Source organism: Terrapene carolina, unplaced genomic scaffold (assembly GCF_002925995.2).
Source record: "Terrapene carolina triunguis isolate 2854851 unplaced genomic scaffold, T_m_triunguis-2.0 Scaffold89, whole genome shotgun sequence".
In the NCBI taxonomy this organism is placed as follows: domain Eukaryota; kingdom Metazoa; phylum Chordata; order Testudines; family Emydidae; genus Terrapene; species Terrapene triunguis.
In genome coordinates, this window is record NW_020664440.1 from 30,308,707 (window position 1) to 30,328,139 (window position 19,433).

The window sequence follows — 19,433 nt, forward strand, 5'->3', positions numbered from 1 at the left end:
GTAGGTTAGATAAATGTCTATCAGGGATGGTCTAGACAGTATTTGGTCCTGCCATGCGGGCAGGGGACTGGACTCGATGACCTCTCGAGGTCCCTTCCAGTCCTAGAATCTATGAATCTATATGCGCTAAGCTAACAACCCAAAATGACAGGATAGCTACATTTTTAAAAGGAACAGAAAGGAATAAACACAGAGAAAATAGTTTTAATAGTACTTTTAAAATTTATTTTTGGCATTAAAACATTCGGTTTCTACAATACAAAATAAAACTACTCAGTATGTATGTGTAACATAATCCCTGATATTGACACTCCTGGCAATGTTAAATAAGCATGCTAATCACCTCAAAATCCGCTTATCACATACAGGAATATAAAAAATAGTAAATGACAAGAACAGTTTGACCTCAGGGAGAGAAAGCTTTGGAGAATGTTCATGCCACTTTAAGCTTGGATAAGAACTGCAGAAGTGTGGAAAGGCAAAGGTGAAACAGGTGAAAGGTGTTTGGCTATTGTAGTCTTGAGGCACAAGAAATCCCAGGTCAACCATCTTAAGGTGAAGGCTTTTCACAGTGCACCATGAATGAAATGCATACATTCCAGTTTGCTGGGCCCTTTCTCACTGTTCCTCTCTCATGTATATTCTGAGGTATAAAGAGCATGGAAAAGGGCTCATATAAGGAGACCTGCAAATACAGCCCTAATCCCTTTGGGGTCTGTCTCAGGAAATTTAAAAACAAAAAGCCAGAGGCTGAAATGGAAGTTCTGGGGGTGGGCGAGGGGAGAAGAAGGGAGAGTAAAGACCAGTAATACAGGGACAGGAAGGGAGGGGGAGGAGGGGAAGAGGTTGCCTTGGCAAATTGTAATATTTAGCACTTTAGTTAGAATCTTCACTAACAAAGCAATCATGAACAAATCCAAAAAGCAAAGTGCGGAGAAGGAGCCTAGAAAACGTGACCTCCGGAAGGCAGCAAATTTTCTAGGATACTCTGCATGGCGGGCTCTACAAGAGGGTAGCATCATCCCCCATTGGCATCAGACGTACTTATCCATTTAAAAAAATGAGCACATAATTGAATGAGAAGGCCCATATGTGGCTTTGGCATTGTGTTCTGCAGTTTCTCACCAAAATGTTGCACTAAAAATTAAAAACAGAATGGTTTTAGCTGCTTGAGAGAAGGTGCAGAAAGGCTTCCAAGGACAAGTCAACCAGGCATAAGGGTAGGAACTGATAAGAGTATCTCCATGCATAGGCGTGGGGTCCCCTTGTCCAAAGTGAGGCTTCTGTAGGTGTGGGGCAAGGAGTAGAGGCAGCAAGGAGGAGGAAACACCCCCCTCCCCTTATCCCAAGGCAAAGGCACTTGCAGATGAGATTACATGGGGAAGAAAGCTGAATGGCTGGGTGGGAGTGGCTCCTTTTCTTCTTCAAGCAAACATGGTTAGCTGTAACCACTGCATAGGAGAAAGAAAGAGAATGTGAATCATCTCCAGGAACCTGCATCTCCATTTCCACCTGAAACCATTACCATATTAACCAGGAATCAGTGTACATTTCTTTGTACTACATCTAAAGGGGGGAACACTCCAAAGCATGTATAGCATAACATGTTTGTTTGTACAATAAAAATGTGTGTCTATGCCCTCTTCTCGCTCCAAGCCTTTCAGATTCTACTTTCATATCCACCTAAGGGCATGATCCAAAATCCATTGAAAGCAGTGGAATGACTTCTATTAAAAGTGGTCTTTGGATCAGGCCCCAGATGAGGATGTCAGCTAGTGGTCTCATTACTCTGCTGGGATAAAATAAATCAAAAAGACTTGGTGAATCTACCAGTTTGTATTAAAAACTGAGGTAGTTTATGGGAACATTTGGGGGGCAAACTGGTGTTTGCGACAAATTTACAGATTAGTAATTATAATTCTTTGCATATCCATAGCCACTTTCATCAAGGACCACAAATTAGTAGTTGTAGTAGTAAGTATTAATAAATCCAAAGCCTCATAACTTCTGTATGAGGTAGGTATTCTTGCTAGAGATGGGTAAACTGAGGCACACTAATATGCCCAAAATTGGTGAGAGGGCTGGGACAGAACCAAGAAATCCTAATTCTCTATCATTTGCACTAAATACTGGAGAACACTATCACTACCTCTTTTGTGGTTGAATGTGTAGTGAATTGTCATTATTGTTCTTATGACTCATAGAATAATGAGCAAGGGGAGGAGCAAGACTAACGTGGGAGGTGTTAATATCTACTCCAGAGGGCCAGCTATGGGAAGTAAGAGACCCACACAAACCAGGGGAGGGGAAAAAAAGTATGTACCTTAAATAAGTCAAAAGTGACAATTCCATCTTTATCTGTGTCCAGAGATTGAAAAAACCCTATAGAGATGGGAAAATGGGGGGAAGAGGGGAATGTTTTGTAATTATTATTTTTTAATTGCACGGTTTAAAAACTTTTATGCCTCTGGGTAATTCTCAGACCTCCTATAGAAAGTAGTATACCTCTGAATTCTCTCCAAATGGAGTAGGTACCACTTCACCAAGAAAACCTGCTGGAGAACGTTTACCTTCCCTTTACTGCTTTTTAATCCAACATTGCATCAGAATCCATTGAATGAAACACATGTACAATTCTTGCTACCAACAGAATAAAGGTAGGACCTAGCCCTTTCAAATCTAAATAAAGACGGGGTTAAAAAATAAACGGGAGTGCTGGTATTTGCAATAAAATTATTAACAGATGCTTCAACTAGTAATCTCTCCATTGAAGAGCTATCCCTGCCTTCTGCCATCTACCATTTTGATAGTCTGCTAATCCCAATAAATAGCTTTACAACAGTTATTAAATATTCTGTGAGTAGCACCATCAATGGCTCACAGTAGAGAGTTTGAATAGTGCCAATGCAAAATGCTGACTGTTGGGAAAATATTCACTGTCAGCACCAAATGGGTTACTTGGTACCATGGGCATTAGTACCCAAACTTCATGAGCTGGCACAGATCAAGAGAATATTTTAAAGCTGAGTAGGTTAGAGTCTGATTTCCAGCTGGGTTGTGCACAAAAATATCTGTATAGTACCATAATAGGAAATTCATACCCACATGGTAAGAAACAACAAGTTAGAAACATAAAAATACTCTCAGAAATTTGTACTCACTGAACATGGTTTCAAGTCGCACTAAACAGCACACAAAGTTATCAAAGTCAATAGCCAAGTCAGGCTCAGAATAACGGGTGATGATCAATTCATACAGTTTCTTGTTCAGTTTAAAGCCTGTCAAGACATTACTATATTAAAAAGTCAAGCAATTTAAAACAGCATTACACCACTTGATTTCAGGCCACACAGGTATTATGTGGAGTAAACAGACCACTCTTGGAAAGTCGTGTATGTATAGAGAGATCTGTTTATTCATCATTGAGGCCAAGAATTTAGCATGATTCAAAAAAGGATTGGCCATTTATATGGACAACCAGAATATCCTGAGTTATGGTAAGGATTAAAAAACCCAAGAGTTTTGGAAGGGATATAAATATTTATGTTGTAGGACATTGGCCAAGAGGGGTTAGGAAGAAACCGTCTCTGTGGGCAGGTTACTCCATAACTACAGGGAGCAGCTTGTATGGGCACTGTTGGAAATAGGATAGACAGCTGTTAGATGGACCACTGATCTGATCCAGTATGATTATTCTTTGCTACTACCAATCAAATCTTGTCATTTTGGATTGTAACAAGCAACTACTCAGGTTTTCTGTGCAACCACAAGAGGGCACATATTTCTTGTGCAGAGCACAGTAGCACTTAGGTCAGCTACATCTAAAACAAAGTTGCACAGATCTTACTGGAGCTCTCTTCTTTGGCTTTGCTCAGAATTTTAACCTATCGTACAACCGTTTGATCATTTTTCTACAGTGCCTGGATGGATTATCTGGACAAACCGATCAAAACCTTGGTTCCATCATGGTTGGAATAAAGGGTACAAATGGTATTTGTTTGGTTTCTGATGGAAGAGATTATGAATTAACTGACAAATGAATTAAATGGAAGGTAGCAAGTTAACTCCATCAAAGTATGTGATACATCACCTGCAGACTCCAGCGCCATTCGCATTTCATAGGCACTCATGCATCCAGACTTGTCTAAATCAAACTTCCTAAAGACAACCTTAACAAAAAAACAAAAAAGGACACATGAGGGTACTGGACACTCCTGCAGTGAGGTAAGAAATCTCATGGACTGTAATAAACAGAGTCACACAGTCTACTGAAAATGTGCAAAAATATCACATTGCTGTGTACACGAACAACAAAGACTGGATTAAAAAAAAGCACCAAATTGTCAGTGCTGGTACCAGAGCATTTTCAAGTGACATCGGAAATTCTCTGTCATTGATATGGATAAGCTAAAGGAAGCAGAAGCGGAGGATCAATAGCAACTTCACCTACCAGGTAACTCCTAATTTTGTTCCAGAGGATGTTGAATTCCACCAGTCCTAATTTCCCATTTCCATCTCTCTATTCAGGAAAAATTATTAAGGAGAAATGTTTGCAAGCTTACTTCCTGAAGAGGAACTTCCTCTCCCATCACACCCCAAGAAGAAACCAATCCAAGTCTCCACTAAACACTAGCACCCTGGCAGCTATAATATGTCATTTTTACTTAATTAAAAAAAAAAAAATCCCCTAATGACTGGTCTACATCTTACAGGCATGACACAACCCAAAGGGCCAGGAAGTCATGTGGCTGTAACAAAGATGCAGAAGGAGGATACATCCATGAGGTTCACCATACTTCGGCATGACTCAGTACTGAACCCTTTAGTCCGGAGGTCTTTATCTGGAATTTAAAGCAAAGAGGGGGCAAAGTTAAGGCATATAGCAGAGTTGTTTATAATGCACTGTGTGAAAAGCTAGCATCCTCGTTACAAACACTTGAGCTTTTTTGTGTTCTTTTTAGATTTCTTGTAAGAATGCAACCTTAATGCAGGAGTGAGGCAATAATTATTTTCATTTCCATCCTCTGCTAGTAGATAATGAGACTGCTTCCAACCAGTAGAAGAGAGAAATATATTGATTCTGTCTCCTATACTGATACTCAAAAAAGAGTGGCAGTGCCCAAGCTACAGCTACCAGTCTGGGTGCATCAGACTGCTGGTACTACTTCAAGAAGAGAACCACATGGTACGCTAGATTACAGAGACTGACCAAGAAATACCCAGATTCAGACTATGACACTAATAGGTCAGCTGAATTATGTGATGCTGTTTTTTCCATTACTTACGTTTACTTATGATTTTGTTGAGGATAGTCTGCAGTTCTGAGACACTGATTTCCATATCCTGGAAGAACCAAAGAAATAATACTGCATTTCTATAGTGTCTCTCACCCCAAAGTGATTAAACTGATGTACAAATTATGTAAAGAACCACCCATTGCTAAGATGCAGCCACATTTATTAGATGAATTGTGGCAGCAAGTAACAGTGCAAAGCAACACCACACATTAGTTTAGGATGGGAAGTGAAGAATATGCTATCCAACCGAAACTTCCGGAGACGTTTGAGAGGCAGAATGTAATTACTCAAATTGGAATTTGGCTAAAATGACTTGGACCAAACCCTCTATATTTCTGTGAGAAGTCAGTGGCTTGAGATTCATAGGATTTAAAGGCCAGGAGGGACCTAGTCTGACCTTCTGCATAGCACAAGATGGAGAGTCCCACCCAATAATTTCTGCATCAAACCCATAATTTCTACTTGAGCTATAGCAAATCTTTTAGAAAGGTATCCAGTATTGATTTGAAGACTTCAGGTGATGAAGAATCCACCATATCCCTAGCTAAGTTATTCTAGTGATTAATTACCCTCACTGTTAAAAATGTCCCCTTATTTCTAGTCTGAATTTGTCTACCTTCTGCTTCCAATCACTGGATCTCATTGTGTCTTTTCTGCTAAATTAAAGAGCTGTCTATTTTCAGAAATCTCTTCCCCATATATTTACTTGTGGAACAGGATAAAGTCACTTTTCATTCTTCTCTTGAGTAAACTACATAGACTGAGCTTCTTAAGTCTCCGACACTAAGGTATGTTTTCCAGACTTTGGATCGTTTTTGTAGCTCTTTTCTGTACCTTTTTTCCAATTGTTCAACAACCTTTCTGAAATGTGGACACCAGAATGGTCTCACTAATGCCATGTACAGAGGTAATACCACCTCCTTTCTCCTACTTTATATTACCTTGCTTATACATCCAAAGACTGTGTTTGCCCTCTTAGCTAATTACCATCACACAGGGAGCTCATGTTCAACTTTAATTACCATAAACTGTCAAGGCAAAACCTCCAGCAGCAGTGCTCCCTCCTACTACCACATGGAGGCATTAATTCGGTAACGATGCAGTGGGAAAAGTGCCACCTAAAAAGATAGTCAACACCATTTCACATAGAACCTCATTTTTCTTTGGAGGTAATCCATTCAGCCACTGAGACCTAATCATACTTATCTTCTTGCATCACGTGAAGCAAAATATTAGTCTAGCAGCTGGACTAAGGATGGTTTGGAGAGAAAAGATTTAGAATTAAACGATTCACACCTCAAGTGTCCTAAACCTGAAAGAGGACAAACAATACAGCCAGCTGATTTTGCTGAATAACTGGAAAGCATTTTATCTTGTGTAACCTATAGAGATGATGCTTGTATATGTTAGATTGTAATGTAAATAAAGAACTGGTTTTTGGGCCTAAAATTGGGCTTGATAATAATAAGGCCTAGTAAAATATAAGTGAAGTAAAGTGAGACAATTCAGAGGCAAGTTAGAGATAAATTATGGTCAAGTAATAAATATGTTTTTGTTTTAACTGATTTTAGCAGGTGTTGTAAAGAAATTTTTAGATGGTTTGAAAATATTGGTAACTGCCGAAATTGCATTGATGCAAATGATAATTAGAATGATGTTTGATATTTATAGGCAATAAGTAAAAGACATTCGGTTTGGGTGTACAGAAGATTAAATATGGTAGTGGAAATATAGATATGGTAAAAGGTAGACTTAATTAATTAAGGGGTGTTGTTACAATTGATTATAAAAATAGTAGTATGCTAATTTTATATTAGTGCACTCATTCAGAATTAAGATACCATTAGAGAGAGGATTATATTCCCCTTCTTCTCATCCAGGGCTGATCATCTCTGGATGCACCATTTCATCTTGGAATGTGCGCATAAAGACAGCGTACGGTTATATAATAATGCCTGTTTGCTTCAACTAATTTTATTTTAAATAAAATCTTTAATTCTATCACTCATTGTGTCATTCACAGTCCTCCAATAAATTAAATTATCTGTCACTGCTCTGGAGGATCAAATTGAAAGAGTGCAGTTTGGTTCTATTTCTGATCTTTAAACTCTTACTTGGGAACACATAAATCAAGGTTACACTTGCTCCAGCTGCTCACAAAATGATATTGTAATTGTAAACATGCATCCGAAGAAGTGGGTATTCACCCACGAAAGCTCATGCTCCTGTACGTCTGTTAGTCTATAAGGTGCCACAGGACTCTTTTCTATTGTAATAGGTAGGGACTCCTCAATGGGACCACTATATGTAGTACATAGATTTTTCTTTATACACGTTGCTTTTCCACCCACTGCCAAAGGAATAAGAGCTGCAGCCACATCTCCTCCAAAGTTAGCAGGTTTGATATATACTTGCCCCTTCATCTTAACTCAGTAAGAACAGCGCACTTACCGCTCCAGCGAGCTGCTTGAAAAGTTGCTTGAAACTGTCATCAATCTCACTTTCAGAAAGCACTTTCTGAGGAAAGAGAACAAACTTTTGATTGGCTACTTCTCAGAAGAGTAAAGTACACAGCCCATGAAAGGCACGCAGCAAGGAAATATGTATCCCAGGAAATTTGTTGTAAGCCCATGGCTGGACAGGAGAATACAGAAGTATTAAAGATATCATGGCAACACTAGCCAAGTAGTAGAATCCCACATTTGAATATTTGAATCCCACATTCAGCTTCTCACTAGCAGGGGAGGGGTTGTGCAGTGAAAATAATGCATTTAGCTCCTGAGGGAGTTAGGTTTAGGTCACTCAAGCAATACCTTAGCACCACTAAATCAGAACTCTTACACAAGTCCAGTTTCCCCAGAGAGCAGAGACACGTTGCATAGGGATGGGGAACTATAGTAGGTAAAAATCTGTGTTCAACCCAGGTCTTCTGCTGTTGAGGCCTCTGGTTACATGACAACTAAACTGACTCAGCCTCAGAAGTTGTACTACATGGATAGAGTCATAGTAGCTAGTGAGAAATACCTCTCTCATAGAGCTGGAAGGGACCCTGGAAGGTCATTGAATCCAGCCCCCTGCCTTCACTAGCAGGACCAAGTACTAATTTTTTGCCCCAGATCCCTAAGTGGCCCCCCTCAAGGATTGAACTCACAACCCTGGGTTTAGCAGGCCAATGCTCAAACCACTGAGCTATCCCTCCCCTCCAATATGGGCACTAAAAGATGGATCTCTGGCTTCTTATGCAAGGAAACAACACTGAGTAACTACCAAGTTCTAGCTGCCTATTCTACTGGAAAGGGCAAGCATGGAAAGAAAATCATTTAAAAAAGTTGTCAGAAGACTGGATGGAAACAGGAGGAGCCTCTTATGATGACTATATGAACAGGGCTCTCTGAACATAGCCACAGGCTGTGAATTGAAACCAAGTGACTGCTAGAACTCTGAGTGGTCTTAAACCTCAAAAAGGAATCCTTAGTCTCTGCTCTTGCAGAGGTTAGTAGATAAGGGGTTCTTACCTCATCTGGAAGATTAGCCTGGATCTGATCATCCATCTCCCTGCAGAAACACACACAAAATGTCCATGAAGGAATCAAAATAGCAAAACCATTGTGGCAGGAGAAGAGGTACTGTGTGGTCACAATATTATGTGAGCATGTATAAATGCTATACGTTAGTTCTCAGGGGGACAACTTTCTGGGTGCAAGAGAAGCTGGTACCTATGTTTCAGTAATGTTTGGCAGCCCCAAACCCTTATGGGCCCAGGGAAATAGATCACAGGCTCTAATGCATGTGCAGGGCACAATACTATCCATTGTATCAGCTGTCTCTTTTTCCAACCATTGCATCTCCTACATATTGGTTTCCACAGCCACACTGGCTAAAGGGCTTGGCTGATCTAGAATAAGTAAGTTTGTGTCACATTCCTTCTTCACAGTCAGCCACAGAGAGAACAATATGACGCTTGGGAACAAAGGTTCCCAAAGATTGCAAAAACCTGATAATAAAGATACATGAATAAAATCCCACACTTGTGTACTAACTGCAGCCCTGTGAAAGGGCCTTGATATTATTAAAGTTTTCCCTATATGGCCCTTGATCGGGAAGCCCTGATAGGCTAGCATCAGTTAGAAAAAGCAAGTATGGGGATGCAAGTGGTGGTAGTGGTACTGGATATGATTCATCCCTTTCTCTTCTGGGACCCAATTCCTGGAAAACAGCTACTAGTTCACACAAAACACTTGCCATAATCAAAGATGAGCCTTGAAACTTACTCAGTTCCAGCTTTTTTCTCCGAGAAGACCCTCAGGACAAAATCTCCTTCCTTGTTAGGTTCGAAGGTGGAAGGCACAACAATATACTCCCCTGGAGGCAACTTGAAGCGTGTGCTGACTTCACGAAGGTTTATGAACTGCTCCGAGCGGGCTCGTGAGGCATTCGCCAGGAAGAAATCTCGTTTCAGGTGAACTGCAGACTGGCCTACAAACTGCCAGAGAGAGACATATAGTCACCGCCATGAGCTGGCAAATCTTCTGCTCCACAGACTGCTAAAGGCCCAGTACAAAGGTCTAGTCAACCAGGATGTTTAAATAGTACCACAATAAAAGAGAAGAAGGAAGATCCTTGGAAAAGGGCAGAGGGTCCTTTGGAAGCACAGAGGTCAAGACATTGGCATTTTTCCTCTGTGCCACATAGGTTTTCCTGCCAAAATAATAAGTGAAAATAAATGTAATGGCTGCCACACATTGAATCAAACCTCAGGTTCCCATATTCCCAGCCTGCAGAGTCTGAGAACTGCATCACATTCCTTTGGCTAACTCAAGAGCAGTGTTGATGGGTTCTGAAGGGAACTTTAACCATCCCTCTTAAAAGAAGCATAGGATGGCCCAACTGAGGGAAGCAGAAAGGCTGCCATTGAAGAGAAAGGATGGTCCAGTGGTCAGGGTAATAGCTGAAGACCTAGGAGACCTGGGTTCAAGTCCCTGCTCTGCCAGACTTCCTGTATGACTTTGGGCAAGTCACTTAGACTCTCTGTGCCATAGTTCTCCATTTGTAAAACAGGGATATTTCCCTACCTCACAGCGGTATTATGAGGTGCTAATATATTACAGTGATAAGAGGCAATATAAGTACCTAAGAGAGATATTTAGAATAAAAATAGGACCTCAGAAAACTCACACATACAAAATGTCATTACAGTACATCAATTCCTGTTAATGGTGTTCCATTAGAAGAATAAACAATTCCATAAAAGTAAGACATGTTGTTCAGACCTTGATCTGGATGAATATCAAAGAATTCAGATTGTCTGGGATGGATACAAAATAAAAGCCTTGGAGCCACCTTGATCATTTCTAAAAGAAGAAGTGTCTGAATCCAAAGTGAAGCCACATTATGCATCATCATGCAATGTTATCCCTACCAAAAGGATTGATTTAAATATGCATTACCTATGGTTGGTATCTGATGAAAGAATTTCCATACGTACCTCACGAGGAACCTTTAGAGATACAAATTAGAAGTCAGTAAGTTACAATGAAACTAATGTTCTGTTAGCCAACAGGAAAAAGATAACATCTATAGTTAGTTAGTTATTTACTTGGCCAGTCATCTTCTGCATTCCTATAATTACCATTTCAAGTATTTATGCTTGGATCAGAGTTTAAGCAATGGTTTCCCCTCACATCCCTTACTTCTCTTGTGTCATTGCAATGAAGTATACATGTTGTTCAGGAGCACTCACCTTTGAAGCCCTAGGTCACCTCCCCCTCTCCCTCACCCCATATTGCTGTTCCTATAAGGAAGCCCTGCTGCCCCAACAAGCTGGGGTGACAGGTTAATTCATCCAAGGTACAGAGGCAGCTCAACAATGAGCTAACATTTGAAGACTAATTATATGCAAGTGAGCCTATTAATCTTATAAAGAACTGTTATTCTCAGCGGGGAGAGAGACAAGGAGGTTGTGCTAATCAGAAGCTAGGAATCTCTGAGAGCACGGATTGTTACAGAGCCCATAGTTACCTCATAGACAGCAAAGCCAATGGTCTCCATGTCCTTCCCATATTGCCTTTCCCTGCGACGGTGCTTCTGCATGAGTGCCAGGAGAAAGCTGCAGCCCGATTCTCTGCTGTAGTCATCATCATTATCATCCACCTCTTCCAGTCGGATTTTAAACTGAGGGTTTATCCAGAATGTAGCTGAAGGGCAGGAAGAGAAAGGAATAAATTAAACAATACGCGATCCTTACATATTCCTGGTTGTTTTAAGGTATAGGATATGTCTGCACTACAATCACAGGGCATGACTGTGGATCATCATGTAGACATACGTAAGGGCTTGTCTACACTTACATTTTATAGCGCTCTAACTTGCTGGGTCAGGAGTGTGAAAAATCACCCCCCTAAGCGCAGCAAGTCTGAGCGCTTTAAAGCGCTAGTGTAGCCAGGCTCTGAGCGCTGGGAGCCGCACTCCCTGCCCTCGGAGCTAATTGCCTCGTGGAGGTGGATTACCAGGCGTGCTGGGAGAGGTCTCTCCCATCGCTTGCGTGCGACCACACTTCAGCGCTTTGAAGTTTCCAGTGTAGACATACCCTTAGAGAGCTTTAACATAGCTAGCTTGGGCACTGGTAGCAATAAAGCCATGGCAGCAAGGGCTAGCTCCCCAAGTAATAACCTAGGGTTCTGGGTGGGCTTGTTGAAGCCCGGGATGCCGCAGCTTCAGTACCATTGGTACCAAGCTAGGTTGGGTCTATCTACACAAGCTGCAGTCACACAACAGTTATTGCACTGTAGATTTACCCTTTGAGCCAAGAGTCTCTTGTCAATGCCTGAACACCATGAAAACCTGACCACCCCAGTACAAAACAATCACTGGGAATGGATAGACCAGTATTCATGGTTATAAAAGTGTTCACTCATTCATAGTTTAAATTGATCGCAAAAGTGGTAATTCAGCAAATATACATCTACAAATGAGCTTTCCTCATTAACATGGGTCTCTGCAGAGGGTATTTCCAGTAAACTACAAACATTTCCTCAGGGAGCAGTGAAATTTGTACGTCTCAGTGTAAAACTGTTTTAACAGCCAGCATCAGGCTAGTTTGATAAAATCAGGTGTTCTGGGTGGGTTAGCACTAAGGCAGTGATTTCCCTACATCCCCCCTGAATTTTCCCAACCCCGCCCCCCCCAGTTTTGTGAACTAGTTACATGCCAAGTTCGTGACTGTTTGGAAATTTGAATTGAAATTGAAACATTAATACACACTTTAAAAGAATATACAGTGTATGATAAAATACATGTATCTGAAAAAGTATAATAGATTTGAAAAGTATGAACATAGACTAGCTTCCTTATACAGCTGTTGTTTTTTATGACAATGTCAGTGCATTCATTTCGGTGATGTTGGCCAAACTAATAATTTCAAATGATGATTTGTAAGCAAAGTCTAAATGAGCTCTCCCTGACAGCTAGTGATGAGCTGGGGCTGGAGGGAAAGGCTTCAGGACCAGATTGTATTTACATTCACACCTAATCTACCTAGGTATCCAGCAAACAGAGCTGTGTTGCCCAAGTGATAGATTTTGGTTGGGGTGGGGGTGGGATGAAATGTTGTTGTTCTTATTGTATGAGTAAAGGGCAGTAGAACTGTACTTAGCCTGTGCTGATGGAGGGCATCAAGAGAGAGGGTGGGGACCTGTCCCTCTCCACTGTTTAAAGACAGAGCTGATTAGGCTCCATAGATAGTCTTTTGTTCTGTTAAGTTACCACTGCAGCTGAAATCACTGATAATCAGGTCTAAGTGCTTAGTCCTGCTGTGGGGACAGTGTTTCTGTGGAAGAGACGGCCCAGACTGCAACAGCGAGATTCCCCCCCTGAGAGCTCTGCTGAAATCACTGAGAGCTGGGTGGAACCTCAAGAGACCAACTCGCAGAGGTCACAATGGCAGGTGGCAGCAGAAGGTGACTGCGCAGAGCCATTGGCAACAGAGTGGTGGAGTGAACAGTGGCACAACAAACAGCAGTGGTCGGAGCGAACAGTGAGCAGCTGGTGGAACGAGCAAGATGCCTTCTTGCCCCCCACCTGGGAGGTGTACTCACGTGAAAGCACCTCTGAACTCTGAGTCTCCACTGACCAAGGACAACACCGGTGAGTGGGGTGCGGTGGAGGAAAAAGTGTGGGGGTACGTTAAATAAACATTTGTTTGTTGGACTATATTTTAGTGACTTTGCTCCAGAATGCTAGATTTGTGACTGGGAATGGAAACTTATATAAATATGTTTCCTAGTAGGCCAAGATTTTTAAAATGCATTATTTGCCAAGGTTGTTATCTCACATCATTGCTATCTTGAGAGGTCATTATGTTGGGGAGTTTCTGTACTAAACATTTTTATTATTATAATTAATTTTTACATAAGAATGGTAATACCGGGTCAGACCAATGGTCCATATAGCCCAGTATCCTGTCTTCCGACAGTGGTCAAGGCCAGGTGCTTCAGAGGGAATGAACAGAACAGGGAATCATCAAGTGATCCATCCCCTGGCTGCCCATTCCCAGCTTCTGGCAAACAGGCTAGGGACACTCAGAACATGGTGTTGCATCCCTCCCCATCCTGGCTAATAGTCACTGATGGACTTATTCTCCAGGAATTTATCTAGTTCTTTTTTTAATCCTGTTATAGTTTTGGTCTTCACAGCATCCCCTGGCAAAGAGTTCCACGGGTTGACTTATGTTGTGTGAAGAAGTACTTCCTTTTATTTTTTTAAAACTTGCTGCCTATTAATTTCATTGGGTGACTGCTAGTTCTTGTGTTATGTGAAGGATTAAATAACATTTCCTTATTCACTTTCTTCACACCAGTCAAGATTTTATAGACCTCTATCTTATTCCCCCTTAGTCGTCTCTTTTCTAAGCTGAAAATTCCCAGTCATTTTAATCTCTCCTCCTGTTTCACACCCCTAATCATTTTAGTTGCCCATCTCTGTACCTTTTCCAATTCCAATATATCTTTTTTGGGATGGGGTGACCAGATCTGCACACAGTATTCAAGGTGTGCATGTACCATGGATTTACATAGAGGCAATATGATATTTTCTGTCTTATTATCTATCCCTTTCTTAATGATACCCAACATTCTGTTTGCTTTTTTAACTGCCGCTGCACATTGAGTGGATGTTTTCAGAGAACTATCCACAATGACTCCAAGATCTCTTTCTTGAGTGTTAACAGCTAATTCAGACTCCATCATTTTGTATGTATAGTTGAGATTGTTTTCCAATGTGCATTACTTTGCATTTATCAACATTGAATTTCATCTGCCATTTTGTTGCCCCGTCACCCAGTTTTGTGAGATCCCTTTGGGTATGTCTACACTACAGGATTAATCCGAATTTAGATAATTCGAAATTGGGAAACAGGTTGTATAAATTCGATTGTGCGCGGCCACACTAAGCACCTTAATTCGGTTTTAAAGCACATTAATTCGGTGGTGTGCGGCCACACTACCCCATTAACTTAAACACAGTAATTCGATGGTGTGCGTCCACACTAACCCTAATTCGAATTAACAAAATCGATTTAGGCTCTACTCCGTTCGTCGAGGTGGAGTACAGAAATCGATTTAAAGGGCCCTTTAATTCGAATTAACTGGCTCTGTAGTGTGGACGGGTGAAGGGTTAATTCGGATTAAGGCAGCTAAATCCGAATTAAAGTCCTAGTGTAGACCAGGCCTTAGTAACTCTTCGCAGTCTGCCTGGGACTTAACTATCTTGAATAGTTTTGTATCATCTGCAAAATTTGCCAACTCACTGTTTACCCATTTTTCCAGATCATTTATGAATATGTTGAACAGTAATGGTCCCAGTACTGACCCCTCAGGGATACCACTATTTATCTCTCTCCATTCTGAAAACTGATAATTTATTCCTACCCTTTGTTTCCCATCTTTTAACCAGTTACTGATCCATGAGAGGACTTCACTCTTATCCCATGAGGGCTTACTTTTCAAAAGTCAATTTAAATTAAATACATTTTTTTTTAAATTGTATTTTTTTAGAAATCTAGACCTGTTATGTGTTTTGGTGTAACTTGCATTATCCTTATGTTAAATTTGCATTATCCTAACAAAACATTTACTTTATTCATATCTCTTTTATATGTTGCAGGTCAAAGTGAAAATGAAAAGACAAAAAAAAAATACAATAATTTTTCCACTCAAAGGCCTCAAAAACTAACCAAGGTGAAGAACACATCAAGAACCAAGAATATATCAACATGCCATCTGAAGGTTCAAGTGGTATATCTACATTCGACCAGCCCAAAGCACAAATACAGCTACCTACTGAAGAAACAGTGTCTCCAAAACCTAAAGGCAGTTCCCGATGTTTGTCGGTCAAAGTGTTCCCATTTATTGAAGTTACAAAAGATGGCTACTGGTGCACCTCTTGCAAAAAAGCTTATGAAGAAGGAAAGCTTCCCAATGCTATAATTGGTAAAAGTGGAGGAGCTTGGTTTGTCAAACCGATCAGCAAAGCCAATGCTGACAAACTACGTGAAAAGGCTGCAAAACACCAGGCCTCTGGAGTGTATCAACATGCAGAAAGCCTTATAAGCCCACTTTCAAAGCCAATTTTAGAAGTACTTAATGAGGCTGTTAAGAATGCTGGAGACACAACACAGTTCATGCGAACAAACATGGCTGTGGCATACTACTTTCTCTTTAAGCAAGAGATACCACACACTGGAGGCCAATGTTAAGTGCATTGTCACTTGTTCATCCTGAAGTTGAACACTGGTTCCGAACAAGACCAGCAAATGCTCACTATCTTTCTGCAAGAAACTCAACTGACTGACTAGAAGCATGCGGTGCAACAGTGAAAGACTCAACAGTTGAAAAAGTGAAGAACTCTCTCACCACATTCAAAAAATTTGCATACATGGCTGATGAATGCACCGATGCAAATGGGCATCAAGTATTAAATCATTGTGTACGTTATCTTGATGTCAGGGGTAGGCCAGTAGATGCATTTCTAGATGTTCAAGTTATAGAAGACACATTGGCTGCATCTGTGACAACCCACATCTTAGAAGAGTTAAATGCTTGTCAATTAGACCCCAAACAGATGGCTGCTTGTGCATTTGATGGAGCTGCAAACTTCTCTGGAAGACATGGTGGAGTACAAGCTTTGCTCAGAGAAAAGTGTAACCCTAATCTCTCCTATACACACTGCAGAGGCCATCTACTCCAACTAGCACTAGTACGAGCTGAAGAAACTTCAAAAGACATTAAAAAAGCTATAAATTTAATGTCTTCATTATATTCTTTTTTCAGAAAGAGTCCAAAAAGACTGAATATCTTGGAAAATGTAGAAGATACACTGGGACTGAAGTTCAAATTAGGCCAACCTGGGAAAACCTGCTGGCTTTCTCATGAGCGATCCTTGGTTGTTGTCTTAAAATTACTTCAGCCGTTATTACTGGCTTTGGAAAGTATCTACCAGGATGGGATGGATCTAAGTAGTGAGGCTGGTGGATTACTTTTGCTACTACATTCAGAGAAGACTATTGCCATTTTCTCTCTCGTAAGTCTACTGTTGAAACCACTTGGTCATTAAACAATGCCATCCAGGCATCTGCTACAACAGTAGTAGATCTTTGTCCAGCAATAGAAGCTACATTTGGATCAATCAGAGATCTATACATTGAAAAAGTACTGGAAGAAGCAAAGACTTCAGTCCAGAAGTTGACTAATGAAGGCATATAAATGAATCCTTAAGTGAAGAAGACAAGAAGCGTTTGTTAAGACAACTGAAAAAGTACACAGACTTGATTCTTTAAAATCCACAACAGTGACTTCTAGATTCTACTCAATCTCTACATAGGATTTACAGATGCCTGTCCCATAAAAAAAAACAACAGTTGAGTGGAGTGAGGCACTACCAGCAATGGGGCTGCCATGTGATTAGGACAGAATAGAGAATTTGAACACAGAGTGGAATATCATACGACGAATGAATGAAAATTTGACTTCAACTTCTTTTTTTATCATCACTAGTGGCTCGACCCGATCTTTGTGTTCTGTTTCCTGGAATGAAAGAAGTAGGAATTCATCTCTTACTACTCCCAGTCACAACAGCTACAGTTGAGCATTCTTTTTCATCATTGAATAGAATTTTGTGTTCTGAAAGAAGTCGCCTTCTGCCTGATCATGTGAATGAACTAATGAGCATATCAACTGAAAGAATGGAAGTACCGGACACACGAGAAGTCACCAAAGATGAACGCGTTGCATTCAAGAAGTTCATTAACAGAGTTGTGCAAAATTATAACAAGAAACCAAGAAGGATGTAGACGTAGTGCTTCATAGAAGGCTTGAGTAGCCAAATTTAATTTGTGTGATGATTTTAAAACATGAGTTAAATCTAATAAAATGGTCATGAAACATTTTTCAGTTTTTATTATGGTGCCATACAGCCCCCATTCACCCTCACAGTCTCACCCCTCATCGGCCCTGACACCCCCCCCTCTGTAAATTCGAACCTCCCCCTCCCATTTCAATTCCTGGGGAAGCCACTGCACTAAGGGCTTGTCTACACTGGTAAGTTTTGTCACCAAAAACTGCCTTTTGGCGACCAAACAGGAAGAGCGTACACACTACAATGGGACTTTTGTCACGAAAAACGCTCAGTTTTGGCAACAAAAAACTTCCACTCCTACGAGAGACTTTTGTCTTTTCCCCTCCCTTTATTGTCGACAAACAGCCAGTGTAGACACTGCTGATTGTTTTGTCCACAGAACTGGCTTCCGCCAGTATCCCACAATGCCTGCCCTGATTGCTCTGCTCAGTGTTTTGATCTCTGCTGCCCTGCAGGCATGCGCCCCTCCCCTTTCAAAGCTCCAGGAAGTATCTGTGTGCTGCTGGGTTTGAATGGTCCTGTTCTACCCTGCCCTAGGAACACAGCAGCAGGCAGACTGCTGTTGCAGGGGGAGAGGGACAGATTGCTGTGCTGCTTTGCCATTCCTCAGCAGGGAGAGCTCACAGAGCTGCTCATGATGTTGCTCTCGGCAGCTGAGGGGGCTGTGGGAGAACTTGGAGAGAATCCCACGATGCTCAGCGAACATCTCTTCCTTCCCACAACACTGCACTGTGGGATACATACCCACAATGCATTGCTCACCCTGTCGATAGGGTGACCAGACGTCCCGATTTTATCGGGACTGTCCCGATTTTTGCTTCTTTGTCCCGCGTCCCGACCGATGTTTGGTCAGGACACTGGACAAAAAAGAAATGTTGCACTCCGCCCCGGCTCCACCCCCCCTTCCCCCATTGGCTCCCTCCCCAAATCCCCGCCCTGGCCCCGCCTCTTCCCCAACCACGTAGCATTCCTCCTCCCTCCCAGGCTTGCAGCATGGCGGCGCAAGCCTGGGAGGGAGGGGGTGGCGGCGGTGCCTGGATCCTGGAGCTGGTGAGTCAGCTCCGGCACCTGGGCACCCGGCGGGCAAAGGGGGGCTGGCAAGGGAGGGAGACGGGGGGCTCAGCTTTGAGCCCCCCGCCGCGACAGAGGGCTCCTGCCCGGGCTGCTGCACCCGGGGCCGGGAGCGCAGCCTGGAGGCTGCTCCAGCCCTGCAGCCCGCGAGGTAGCACGGTGGGTCCGGGCGGGGGCAACGTGGAGCGGGCAGGGGCCGGTTGGGCGGCGTGGGCCAAATCCCTGCTGCTGCCAGGGAGCCCTGTGCCTCTCCCTCCCACTCGCGGCTGCGGCTCCTTCCCGGCAGGATGCGCCCCCCGGCCTGCCCCGGCCACATGCGGCACGCGTCCAGCTGCTCCTTCCCGGCGGGAGGGAGAGTAGGCGCGGGGGACGCGCGCCGCATGTGGCCGGGGCGGCGGGAGGCGCGTCCTGCCGGGAAGGAGCCACAGCCACGAGCGGGCGGGAGAGGCGCGGGGCTCCCTGGCAGCAGCGGGGATTCGGCCCCTGCCGCCCACCCGGCTCCTGCCCGCTCCGTGCTGCCCCCGCCCGGATCCACCGCGTGCCATATATGCCCGTGGCGGGCCGGGGGGCGGGAGGCTCCGCGGGGAGGTCAGCGCGCGGGGCCGGGGCCTGCTAATGCCCCTAGCCCCTTTTAAACGCCCTTTTTTTTTTTGCTCC

At 42.6% G+C, this 19,433-nt stretch overlaps 1 protein-coding gene across 1 annotated transcript in view; it reads right to left on the bottom strand.

Moving 5' to 3' along the window:
* Nucleotides 1-202: 202 nt before the first annotated feature.
* Nucleotides 203-19,433, bottom strand: part of CAPN1 (calpain 1) — a 28,594-nt gene continuing 9,363 nt past the window's right edge. Inside the window, exons 8-19 of the mRNA XM_026650340.2 lie at nt 11,316-11,491; nt 10,783-10,794; nt 9,569-9,780; nt 8,813-8,852; nt 7,749-7,814; nt 5,286-5,343; nt 4,777-4,841; nt 4,451-4,519; nt 4,091-4,169; nt 3,162-3,278; nt 2,324-2,382; nt 203-1,451 (exon numbers count right to left, since the gene is read on the bottom strand). Of these exons, the coding sequence (XP_026506125.2) occupies nt 1,425-1,451; nt 2,324-2,382; nt 3,162-3,278; nt 4,091-4,169; nt 4,451-4,519; nt 4,777-4,841; nt 5,286-5,343; nt 7,749-7,814; nt 8,813-8,852; nt 9,569-9,780; nt 10,783-10,794; nt 11,316-11,491 (980 nt within the window). The 3' untranslated portion in view covers nt 203-1,424. The remainder of the gene's footprint in view (nt 1,452-2,323; nt 2,383-3,161; nt 3,279-4,090; nt 4,170-4,450; nt 4,520-4,776; nt 4,842-5,285; nt 5,344-7,748; nt 7,815-8,812; nt 8,853-9,568; nt 9,781-10,782; nt 10,795-11,315; nt 11,492-19,433) is intronic.